Here is an 11,378-nt window from a genome sequence, read left to right as displayed (position 1 = left end):
GCTCCGACATATAGACGGGCTTTACCGCGGCGCTTGGCAAGCAGAAGGTCGTCTCCCAACGTCATAGAGGCGCGGTCCGGCAGCAATGACGGCCTCGCAGCAAGACTCTGCCTTTGCACCGGCAACGATGCTGGGCTACCCATCTTCGCGCTCTTCGTCTTCCTCGAGTGCCACACCACCGACGACAAGACAGCAGCAGCAACAGCAGGCCCATCACACGCTCAGCCACCGACCCTCAATGACGGCGAGCCTCATTGCCAGGGTCGCGCCCAGCTCTGCCTCATCGCCTGCCCTGCGCGGTCTGGACGGCGGCGCTTGGTCTTCGTCGTCTTCGTCGTCGATGATGCGGCCGAGCTTCGGCAGCCACGCTGCCGGCCCGTCGCAGGGGAGCGACTCGCGCTCTGCGTCGATTTCCTCCATGGTGCAAAGCTCCTACGAGGTGCCGCTGTTCTTTGACCCGGCCGCGCAGAGGAGCGCGAGCACCTCGTCGTCGTCGATTGCTGCCAGGCGCCGGACGTTGACCGCGCGGCCCTCGTCGGCTTCCTCTTCGTCCACGTCGGCAGCGCAGTCTCCTTTTGCTTCGCCTAGGCGAGACGATGACGACGCGGGAAGCGACTGGACAGGCAGTCTCGAAGGCATGAAGGAGCCTGATGAGGACATGGATGTCACGGCGGTCGAGCGAGAGCTGAACAAGCGGACCAGGGAGCTCTCCTTTATGGCCAAGAAGTCGGTCGATGATCTCCGAGCCGTCGTTATGGCTTCGCAAATCGACGAGCCCCTACCGCCGCTTCCACAGACGCCAGCTCTCGATGAGCTGCACAAGATGTCGAAGAGTGACGAAGTAGAGAACAAGAGCAGTGGCAGTGGCAGCAGCAGCAGCAGCGGTGGCAGCAGCGGCAATAACGGAGCGGGCAAGCGGACAAAGAAGCGACCGACAAGGCTTCAGCTCGCGGAGACGAATTACGACGAGGCACCGCGGCGCGACAGCCCGGCGACGAGCATGCCCGTGAGCGTCAGCTACGGGAGCCAGCTCACGCTTCAGGCGGGCTCCAAAGCAAGTCCACACGGTTCGGCGCACACGAGAAAGACTGTCTCGTCGTCGCGCGTACACAGTCCCCTCACGCCCTCGATGCCCCCCTCGCCGTCTAGACGCCACCTGTACGCCAAAGCCGACGAAATCTTTCCGAGGGCGTATTCTGTCTCACCCACGAGTCCTCACGCCACCTTGCACTCGCCGACGAGCGCGATGAGGACGTCGACGGCGATGAGAGAGCGAGAGTGGTCTGATGCGGGTGAGTTGGCCCGAAGCCAGTCGAGGTTCTCCGACGGCACCGAGGACAGCCACAACTCGACGCCTCTCTTTTGCGACGACTCGGTCAGCTCTCGCGCTTCGTCGGTACACCCGCCCCCGCCACAGCAGCCTCCCCTTTCGACGGCGAAGCCGTTGCAACACCAGCTACAGAATCCACTCCTTGCTGGCCTCGACGAATACTACTACCCTCGCCGTGCACCCGTCTCTCCTCGCGCCGTGGCTCAGGCGGGCAGGCCGTCTACGTCCGACGCGGCTGTGCACTTGGCAAACTCGACCTCGCCGCCCCAGTCGCCCAGCGGCGTTCGCTTTGTTCGACACAACCACTCTTCCTCAGACCAAGAGGCTCTCAGGCGCTTCGTCGAGGAGGAGGAAGAGCCCCTTCGACACCGACCTCGCCACCAGCTCCAGATTGTCGAGTCTCCACCTCTCACCGACTTCAAAGGCGCCATGAGCTCGTCATCGCCGCCACCGGGCAGCGGCAGCGCTAATGGCAACGGCAACAGCAACACCACCGGTAGCAGCAAAAAGTCCATCTCACTCGGGTCCCGGCTCAGAGCTGTTTCTACACCAAAGCTACGGCATACCTCGAGTGGCTGGAGACTCTTTGGCGCCGGCTCTCCGCCCGCCGAAGCCGCGCCACCACTTCCCACGCCGGAGTCGAGGCCCGCCTCCGCGTCGACAAACCAGTCGGGCCCCGCTGCCTCTTCGCCCACGGTGGCCACTCGACCAGGAAGCTCGACGACTCGCATTTATCCTCCTCAAGCTCCCAGCGGTCGCTTTCGATCTCGCACCATCGGCGAGGCCGATGACGGCCGTCGTCGTTCGAACGGATCCAACAAGAGCAGCATCCTCAACAACACCGGCAGCAGCAGCCATGGAGGCGATGATGAGGCAGGACCGACGCCGCAACGTCCTCGGAGGCCCTCTTCGACCGAAGCCATTGCTGCTGTTGCTCGCCGTCCTCGCAGACCAAGCAAGGCCGAGACGTACTCCAGCAGCGTCAACTCATCGGTCCACTCGTTTCTCAATGCCTCTCACTCCTCGAGCCAGATCATTGCCACCAGTCCTGCCACTGCTGCTCCTCCTTCCTCGACACCGGCCTCGACTGCCGCCTCGACGACCAAGGCTGCCAAGGTCGCGCCACCAAAGAGTCCCGCGTCTCGGCCAAAGAGCAGCAAGGGCGGCTGGGCCAGCCATCTCCACGAAGGTTTGACGCTCCACGTCGACCACGGCGGGCATCGCAGCTTTGTCAAGCTCGCCTACCTTGCCTACGAGCCTTTCACGCGGCCAGAGATGCTCTGTCCAGCCGTGCTCGATGAGCGACCAGCGACACCCAAACGGCCAAAGTCGAAGGGCGCTGATGGCCCGTCCTCGTCGCCTTACAACAAGGCTGAAGAGCTTGGCGCGCTCGAGTACGGGCCCGCAGACATCGCCACGCCCATCATGCTCGAGGCAGGCTCGGAAGAAGTGGTGATCAAGCATCTGACCCTGGGCGACGACACCAAGGGCGACTTGCTGACGAGGCAAGCGACGCTCTCGACGCGCATCGACGGTACGCATGAGGTGTCTGGCTGCGAACGCAAGGGCAGACTTGCCTGGCGGTGCGTCTACTCGATCGACCAAAGGACGCTGCGCATCGTCGGCTTCTTCTGCTCGGGCGAGCTCGTGGACAGCAACCGAGCGAAGAAATCGAAGCTCATCAGCGGGATCCGCAAACAGATGGCACCCAACCTTCAGTCGATGCAGATCCTGGGTGCCTCTCCTGCTGGTTCTTCGACGATGCCGCTCGTGGACTCACCCACATCTTCGCATCCTTCGGGAGGACCATCTTCACTGGCGAGGCCTGGTGGCGCGACATCTATCTCGACGTGGTCCCCCGCTTCGATGGCTTCTCGTCAGCTCGACTCATCACCCCAATCGGTTCCCGGCAACCTGCCACCGGGTGTGGTGCCCTTCAAGATGTCTTCATCGACGACGAGGTCCCATTCTCGTCCACCGCCAGCGGCCACGAGCAGTGCTAGCAGCAGTGCCACGAGTCCCGTCACCCCGGGCAACCGGTCGCTGCTTCTGCCCTCTCCCCTGTCGAGCCACTTTGCCACGCTGCAGCACCAGCCGCCCTCCATCACGAGCGACGGCACCGAAGAGGAGAAGCTGCAGCCTCCCACGGGCACAAGGCGAAGAGGCCACTCGTTTGGCGAGGCGGCCAGGGGCCTTGCCGTTCCTGTTCCTTCGCGACCCGGCCAGAGTGGCGCAGGCGCGCTTGGCCTCGATGTCTCTGCTGCAAAAGGCTCTTCGCTGCATCCATCGAGACAAACTCAGGAACAGCAACAGCGCCAGCAGCAGCAGCAACACTTGCTGCACCAGCGCCAGCGTGTCCTGTCCCAGGCTCGGGATGGGGGTGCCGAATATGGGCAAAGGGTGCGAGCGGCCACAAGTGGCGAGCCGGCCTCATCCTTGCGCTCTTTCTCGTCGGCGCGGCAGACTCCTTCTCCTTCAAGGCCACCCACGGCAAGCGAGGAGATCAAGTTGGCCTATCTCGGCACAGCCGCTGCTTTTCGCGAGCTGGGTCTCGACGACGAGATGTTGTCGGCCGACGAGGGGGACGCCGAGACTCGCAAGGCCCCCACGAGGCCTCTCACGGCCGATGTCTTTGTCCGTGCAGGACGAGGAGGAACGCCCGCCTCGCCGCACAGGGCCAATGTAGAGGTTCACTCCGGCCTGCTCAAGGGCACGGCCAAACCGCTGCCTCCCCCGCCTTCCTCTCTGATGGCAGATGAAAGACCAAGGACCACGTCCTCGATTCCGCCGGGCCAGCGCTTTGGCCTCCCCTCGGCCAGCCCTGAGCTCATGAGGAGGTGGCTGTAGACGACTTTTGTTATTTTTTGCTCCTTCGCTCCTTTTCTCACCCTCTCCTCTGATGTAGCCATATGTGACTCTTTCCTTTCTCTCTTCTTCCCAGTCACCCTCACTCTCTCCTCATCTCATCTCATCTCACTTATAACACGACTGCAATGTTCTTTCAAAGTATGCATACAATGTTGACACGTCTACAAACGTTTGCCGTCGAGATACACCACGGGCCGCTCGCTCGAGCTGGACCGATGGAGGCGGACCTCGATCCTTGCGTCGAGGAGCTGGGTGAGGGCTTCGTTGCACAGAATCGAGACGGGCTCTCCCAGCTCCGAGAGGTGGACGAGAATCATGGGAATCGACGCTGCCGTGGCGACGATGGTGGCCTGCTTTGAAAAGCCGGTCTTGGACACGAGCACGCCCACCTGTGTGCCCGCTGCCTCCTCGCCGGCCGCAGCCGCTGCTGCTGCCGCTGCAGCCCGGGGCTGCGCCGTATAGGCGCCGTGCAGCTCGCGAAGATGGACGGGTCCGCTCTTTTTGCTCTCGGCCTTGCACTGGACAATGACGCGGATCCGCATCGGCTCCGTCGAGGGCTCCGACGAGGCGGGCGGCGACGGCGCCGGCGCCGGCGGCACGAGCCACCAGCCCCGCAGGTCGATGCCGCCATCGTGTGCGCCACCCACGCGGTCCAGCGTCATGCCTGGAAAGAGCGACGAGAGCACATCCCGCGACAGGTTCTCGTAGCTCGTGCCGATCTCGACGGTCGATCGCTTTGGCGGCGCCTCGTCAATCCAGGCGGCCGAGCTTCGTGAAGACGTGGACAGACATCGATGCCGGGCCCCAGAAGCAGCGAGGAGCAGTACTGGCGGGACGCAAAATGGGGACTCGGCCGGAGGGGAGCCACGCCGATGGCAGTCGCCGACACCGAGGCGCAAACCGGCCCTTGTCCGCGCCTCGATTCCGACCGACAATTCTGCCCGAGCGATTGCAGCGGCAATCGATCTCATCTAGCTTGCTTGTCTTGCTTGCGCGCGCAGAATCGTCATCTCTCCTCGATCTTGCCTCGCTTCCTCTCGGTCTTGCCTCGCCTCCTCTCGACTTGGCCTCGCTTCTAGCGATTTTCGCCCCTGCTTGACCGACGTCCGTACGCAGCAAAGCCACACCACTACTACAACGACTGCCTACACCACGTACTTCCACAACTGCCGTTGTTGTATGTACGTCCTGCAGCCAATGTGAGACGAAATGGAAAAAAATCGCACGATGGAAAGACCGTGGGAACAACTGTCGCCAGTCGCTCCACCGCACGTGTTATCTCGCCGGAGACACGGATTCATCGGGTTGCGCTAGCAGAGGAGGAAAAGCTGAGACAAGAAGCTAAGCGTCGGGCAGATTGGCCCTAATTAAAAAAAAAGTCGGAGAAGGTAGTGGGGGAGGAAGGACCCTTGCATGTTATCTCGCTTCCTGCAACAATTGGTCTTCCCTAGGCACGTCGGACCGTCTCCTACCGTCGTAAAACCTCCTCGATCTGCTCGTAGATTTTGGGGGGGTCGAGACAGGCGGGCAAACCGCGCGCGAACAATCCTCCGCGAGTTACAGTACGTGGCTTGAATTGAAAAGGCGTGTCGCCTCCATGCCGCTGCCGCTCTCTTGCTCGGGAAGCAGACGATGTCTCAATCATGAAAAAGGCAATCGCACCTACGTGCTGCATGTAGCTCAATCGAGTCCTGTATGCACACGCACTGCTGCTGCTACGCTGTTTGCAAGCGAGCAAATAACTCAATTCCTTCTCGAGCGCAAATGCATCTTTAGCGAGCAGGAACTCTGATCGATCGAGTACTCTTGACGGGCAAATAAAGTAAGCGAGACGTGCTCGTAGCAGTCGTGTAGCGGTAGTACAGTCAAGAAGTGCACGTACTAATATATTTACTACCGCTAGCACCAGTTGCTAGTGGACGGAGCTCGGATCGCAGAGTGGGACCTGCAGGGTTAGGGAATTTAGGTCAAGCAAGATAGCTAGTCGCGACACGTACCACGTACTACTATGCTTACCTCACGCAATGCCCACGCTCCGCCTCTCCCATCTGACAAGCGCGTATCGATAGCGAGCGCCTGTACACGGCTCGTGGAATTGATTCATCTTATGCGACCTGCGTGAACAACGAAATGGAACAAATTATATTGCTACACTCCTCGAAGACGCATGCGGACATTGTTGAAGAGAACCCTATCCTTTTTTTTTTTCGCGCCTCTCCACAGATGCCCATGTCTATCTCATCCTGTAGTCATCTTCGACAGCTTGTCTCGCTCTTCCTTGCTGGTCAGATACTATTAGCCATCGCATCCTTGCTCGAGACCATGCCAAGCAGACAGACCCAAGAGAGGGGCAATGAATCCGTACAGGATGCCAGGAGAGGACCAAGAATGAAGCTGGATGTGTGTGGTCCACAAAATGACTTGTCATTTCTCTTCAAACTTTAAATGTTCCGTTCCAATTTATTTATTTTTCCACTAATTTCCCAACTCTTTTTTCTTTTTCTTCTCTTTTCCTGGTTGGTTTGGTCGTCTTCTGCGGCGCTTTGACTTTTTTTATTTTTGTTTTTTCTTCCATTCACCGTCTGGTCTTGATACGGGGGAGGACCAGTCTTCTCTCACCTCCGACGTGGCCCTCACCCGCGAGCGCTGCTGGTCCGCTGTGCGCCAGATTGATTCGTCACTGGAGCGGTGCCCGAAGTGCTTGCCCCTGTCTCTCCCCTCACCCCCTCATCCTGAGCGCGGTCTCGCCAGGAAGATTCGCACGCGAGCGATCTAGCGCGAAAAAAATACACGACGAGCGTATCGGGGAACTAGCGAGCAAGACAGACACCGAGACACACTGATCAGTCTAGAAGGGAGCCACAAGGGAGGCTGGCGCTGCAGCAGAGGAAGAGAGAAAGGGCGACGACGTACCCGCTCAAGACACAAGCAAACAAAGCAAGCGAGCAGCAGTAGTGTAGCGAACGCACGTAAAGTTCAGCGTACCGCATTCGGCCTAAACATCAACGCTCCTAGGCCAGGCAAGGATCGGCGGGAGGAAACAAGCAATTAATCTGTCATTCACTGCTCGGGTCGACTCTTTCCGTTTCGTGCAAGCAAACGGGACAGAACCTACGTTAACTAGCCATAGCTAGTAGTAGTGTAGTTGTACTGTTGACGAGTGGTTTTGCCGTGGTGGAAACCAAGGCTAATAAGGAGCACGGTCAGCAAGCGCATATTCTCGAGGCACGCTGCGTGCCTCAGGTCGACTGCCCTCGAAGCAAGCAAATAATAATCCAGAGGCGACGACATCAGCTGTCTTGAGCTTACCGGTAGAAACTCGCGGCAGTAGGACCCTACCCGTTCGGTCTATATACGCCCCCTCAGGCAAGAAGTGCCGTGGGAGCAAGAGAGAGCATCCGTTGGGCGAGACGGTAATCGATGCGTCACTTGGTTCCGCATCAGGTCGTCTCTGCATTAATAGGTGCTACTACTCTTCCTCCTCCTCCTTCTGCGCTTTCGAGCCTCCTCACAACGAAGCCTGCTGCGACTCGTCGGCACGCGACGCCAATTCTTACCCCTTCCTGTGAGTACCAAATTTGTGTTTGTCCAGCGCACAAAGGACCTTCGTCGCCGCGCAGTGGAGGGCAGGTTCGGCTTGTCAGTCGGATGAGACAAAGGGGCCAAAGGAAAAAAAAAAAAGAAAAAAGGTTTTCAAGGCTCGGTCGGAAAGGTCATCGAGGTCCATCAAGCGAGGGGGGGCTATGTCGCAGGTAGACATGGATGCATCGAAGGGCCCATTTCTGGCTTCCTTATCCTACCACGTTCGCTGACCGATTTACAAAAGGCGGTGTCCGCTTGGCGACGAGTGACTGCCTACGCCTCGAATCCCGCGCCGTCCACCTGGGCTCCTGTCGCGCTCGATTGGGTGAGTGTGCAAGGGCTTATATGATGAAAGAGGGGTAGTGAAGGGCTATCGTCGTCGAGTTCGAGAGTTCCAAGTCTTCCAGAGACGGAGGAGAGTGATGATTCGTCTTGCGCCTCTAGCCTGACGATGCCAGGAGGGCGAGAGATAGAGAAAAGGGGAGAGGTCACTGCAATGGAGTAACATCGTCTCCTGATCTCTCAGCTCAAATTCAAGGCTGCTTTGAAGGTTCGTCGAGCTTACCCTTGTGCCCCCCCCCCCCCTTCTCTTCCTTCCTCTGCCCTCCATCGTCCCTTTGACGAAGTCCGACGGCCACAAGCGCAAGCACGCCGCTTCTCACGATACCCACGACAGCAACTCTCCGACCTCGGCCGCCTCAAGGCGCTCCTCTTCCAACTCTCTTCCTTACCGCCCGGCTCCTCTTCGGCCCAGTCTAGAAGCCAGCGACGGGCGCGTTTCAACGAGCTCTTCAATACCTTCTACCAAGCCACTGTCATCGAGGATCACCAGGACAGATTTCTCGAAGAGCTCCAGCAATTTGACGAAGAGTTCCCGACCACACCCGCCCCTGACGCCGTGCTGAGTGGCATTGCCAGCAGCATGAGCGAGCCTGCGCTTTCGTCAGCGGCTATGAGCAGCAGCATCGCGCCCACGGCCGACAAGCCGGGCCAGCTGGCCTCGGCAGCCAACATCGCCAAGCCGTTCCAAGACGCCATCACTCAGGCGACCGCGGCCCGGGCCTCTGCAGGCAAGAAGCTCGCCAAACTCGTCGGCATTCTTGCCACTCCCAGCCCACCAAGCGTTGCTTATGCCCAATGGACAAAGAAGGCGTGCGAGCAGGTCGGCATCGCATTTGACATCTGGAAGACGTGGGAGGACAAACCCGAAGAGGGCGCCTCTCCAGCCATGGACGTTGACGAGGTCAAGAGACCAGATTCTGATCTCGAAGCAGACGTCGAGGACCTCATCATTGCCGCCAATGCAAACGACGATGTTCATGGCATCATGGTGAGTTACATCCACGTAGATGACACGCTTACACCACCCTTGCTGACACTCTGCACCAGGTATACTACCCCATCTTCGGCGGCAGACAGGACACTTATCTCCAGCAGATCGTCGACCCACGAAAGGACGTCGAGGGCCTGCATTTCAGCTATTGCTGGAACATGTACCACAATGTGCGGTGGGTGCTGCCCAAGCAGCTTGGCGGCGCGCCCGGCACGACATCGGAGATGCCCCCGGATCGCGAGGGTGTCAACGACGACGAGAATGTGCCACCAGGCTTTGCAAAGTCGATCCTTCCCTGCACTCCCCTGGCTATTGTCAAGTGCCTCGAGGCGATGGGCGTCTACGACCGAACACTTCCCTACGGTGATCGCCTGTACGGCAAAGTCATCACCGTCATCAACCGGTCCGAGGTCGTGGGTCGACCACTGGCCGCGTTGCTAAGCAACGACGGTGCGAAAGTGTACAGCGTCGACATTGACTCGATCCAAGAGTTCAACAAGCGAGCTGGCGCACCCACCCCTCAGCAATCACACGCCACCGGCACACTCAGACCATCGCAAGCCGTAAAAGCCGCAAGGGAGGCCAATTCATCAAGGAGACTGCGCCCACATCACGTCGTACGGGGATCCCCACTCTCGGTCCAGGAGTGCGTCAGCGCCTCTGATGTTGTCATCTCGGGTGTTCCCGCGGCCAGCTACAAGGTGCCCACGGACTGGATCAAGCCAGGAGCAGTAACGGTCAACTTCAGCAGCGAGAAGAATTTCGAGAAGGATGTTCGAACCCGGGCCAGCATACACCTGCCATCGATTGGCAAGACGACGATTGCCATGCTTCAAAGAAATCTCTTGCGCCTGGTTGAATACCGCGAGCTACAGGAAGTTGACGACGGTCGTCATCTCCCGTCTGATGGCGGCAGTGGCGGCGGCGGCGGCGGCGGCGGCGGTGGAGGACCATCGGGTGGACCTTCAGGCGGCGGTACTGGAGGACGACCTTCGGGCGACGGAGCTCGAAGCGGCGCACCAGGCCCTATGGGTTTTGACGGGCCGCCTCGTCCTACTCCTGGCGAGGGCGGCGGCAGCAGTGGAGGAGGTGGTGGACCACCTTCGCATTCACAACAACAAGGAGGAGGAGGCGGCGGTGGCGGAAAGTGGACTTCCTATGCTCCCAGACGCGAGACCGCTCGCGATCAGGGTGAGGCAATGGCCGTAGATGCGGAAGGGTACGGGGTCAATGTGACTTCTCCCCTTTCGACCTCGTTGGACGCTTCTAAGCCGGCATCGTTCCCCCAGTCGCCAGCAAATATGCTCGAGTCTCGTGCCATGCTCCTCGGCGGCAATGGCGGTGGCCATCTTGGCTCCCTTCAGGGTTTCGGCAACCGCGGGAGGGCGAGCACAATGACGCTGCCCAGGTCCGATCTCGCACGAGAGAGGTTTGTCGGGCCGCCACTCTCACGTATGAGCCCCACCTACCCGCCTGCCGGAATGGTGATGCCCGCCCAAACCAATCACACTGGCTCCACGGCCTCATCAGCCAACAGCCTCTGGGACTGGCGGACGCATAGCGCTCGTCGTGACAGCGTCACCTCGGGTACCACGATTGGGTCGACGCCGCCGTTTGGGCCACGCAAGCAAAGCTACTCGTCTTCGACTCAGTCGCCACTCTTGTTTGCGCCCATCAGCCCCTTTGCGCCACCCCAACACGGGTGGCCACCACCACCACCACCTCGAGCCTCCGTAGGCTCTCATCACCAGTACCAACACCCACCAAATTACCAGCAACAGCAGCAGCAGCATCAACAGCTGCATCACCCTCATCATTCTCATCAATTGCATCAACACCCGCAACAGCATCAGATGCAAATGCACTCACTGGCGGGCCAGTCGCCCCGGTCGGAAACGCCCGTATCACCCCTGTACATTGATCGGCTTACTGTCGAAGACGGACCTAGTGTGCCCCGTCGAACCAGCTGGCATCCCGTCTCTTCGACCAGCAATGGCGAAACACACTCCCATGCGCCGCCATTGCCGTCTGTCCTCGAGCGACCCTACAAACGATCGTCTCCACGTCCTATGACTTCGCCCGTCGACCGCAGGCCAAGGCTGGACAGCGATCCTAGCCGGGACGCGCAAATGCGACCGCCACAAGCAACAGCCGACTTTTACCCGCACGGTATGCATCCGCCTTCGAGCCCGGCTTTCGCCGGGCAAAGGTTGCAAGATGGTCCAGAAGCGCACCTGCAGCGACCGAGGTCCAATTCCAATACGT

General features: G+C 59.8%; 3 protein-coding genes across 3 annotated transcripts; 2 read left to right on the top strand and 1 right to left on the bottom strand.

Annotated features, from left to right (window-relative positions):
* Positions 1-85: 85 nt before the first annotated feature.
* Positions 86-4,177, top strand: FA10DRAFT_282404 (hypothetical protein; the record flags this gene model as incomplete). Its single annotated transcript, XM_025523772.1, has 1 exon — positions 86-4,177. One exon carries the CDS (start codon positions 86-88, stop codon positions 4,175-4,177), a length of 4,092 nt encoding a protein of 1,363 aa, XP_025379917.1.
* A 260-nt stretch (positions 4,178-4,437) lies between these two features.
* On the bottom strand, positions 4,438-4,935 carry FA10DRAFT_224127 (hypothetical protein; the record flags this gene model as incomplete). The annotated part of the gene is made up of 2 exons (XM_025518597.1): positions 4,438-4,755; positions 4,798-4,935. Coding segments are annotated over 2 exons (456 nt in total), but the record flags the coding sequence as incomplete, so codon positions are not given.
* Positions 4,936-8,702: 3,767 nt separating this feature from the next.
* Positions 8,703-10,322, top strand: FA10DRAFT_270307 (NAD(P)-binding protein; the record flags this gene model as incomplete). Its single annotated transcript, XM_025523062.1, has 3 exons — positions 8,703-9,110; positions 9,170-10,014; positions 10,181-10,322. 3 exons carry the CDS (start codon positions 8,703-8,705, stop codon positions 10,320-10,322), a joined length of 1,395 nt encoding a protein of 464 aa, XP_025379915.1.
* Positions 10,323-11,378: the final 1,056 nt, after the last annotated feature.

This window comes from Acaromyces ingoldii (genome assembly GCF_003144295.1).
Source record: "Acaromyces ingoldii strain MCA 4198 unplaced genomic scaffold FA10scaffold_1, whole genome shotgun sequence".
Classification (NCBI taxonomy): Eukaryota; Fungi; Basidiomycota; class Exobasidiomycetes; order Exobasidiales; family Cryptobasidiaceae; genus Acaromyces; species Acaromyces ingoldii.
This window is presented reverse-complemented; position numbering and strand designations above follow the sequence as displayed.